The sequence below is a fragment of the Eurypyga helias genome, unplaced genomic scaffold, assembly GCF_000690775.1.
Source record: "Eurypyga helias isolate BGI_N326 unplaced genomic scaffold, ASM69077v1 scaffold13776, whole genome shotgun sequence".
NCBI lineage: Eukaryota > Metazoa > Chordata > Aves > Eurypygiformes > Eurypygidae > Eurypyga > Eurypyga helias.
In genome coordinates, this window is record NW_010254842.1 from 396 (window position 1) to 777 (window position 382).

Sequence of the window (382 nt, forward strand, 5' to 3'; positions counted from 1 at the left end):
GGACAGCGAATCCACTTGATCTTCTTAGGTTTAAGTGGCTTGGATAGAAGTCCAGTCTAGCAGTTCATCCCGGCTTTTGGAGTTGATTTTCCTTAAGTAGTTGACTCAGCTGGCAATCCCAAGTTTCATGGAAAGCACACAGGGGATGTGGTTTGCTGTGGCTGGCTTCTCTAATTTCCGTTGTGTCCTTGGGTCTCTGCTGCGGCTGAAGGGTTGGGTGTTGGTTTTACTTCCATTGACCTGCCTCCAGGTCTCTTTGTGCCTGGGAATCTGCTTTAGTTTGCTTTGCTCAACCTGTCAGGAGTTAAAGACCTAATCAGCCACTTCTTCTTTTACAGGGAATGCAGAGGGCGACCAACGTTACCTACCAAGCTCACCACGT

At 48.4% G+C, this 382-nt stretch overlaps 1 protein-coding gene across 1 annotated transcript in view; it reads left to right on the forward strand.

Moving 5' to 3' along the window:
- Positions 1-341: 341 nt before the first annotated feature.
- PAPSS1 (3'-phosphoadenosine 5'-phosphosulfate synthase 1) overlaps positions 342-382 on the forward strand; it is a 26,930-nt gene continuing 26,889 nt past the window's right edge. Inside the window, exon 1 of the mRNA XM_010153155.1 lies at positions 342-382. This exon is cut by the window's right edge and continues 77 nt beyond it. Within this exon, the coding sequence (XP_010151457.1) occupies positions 342-382 (41 nt within the window).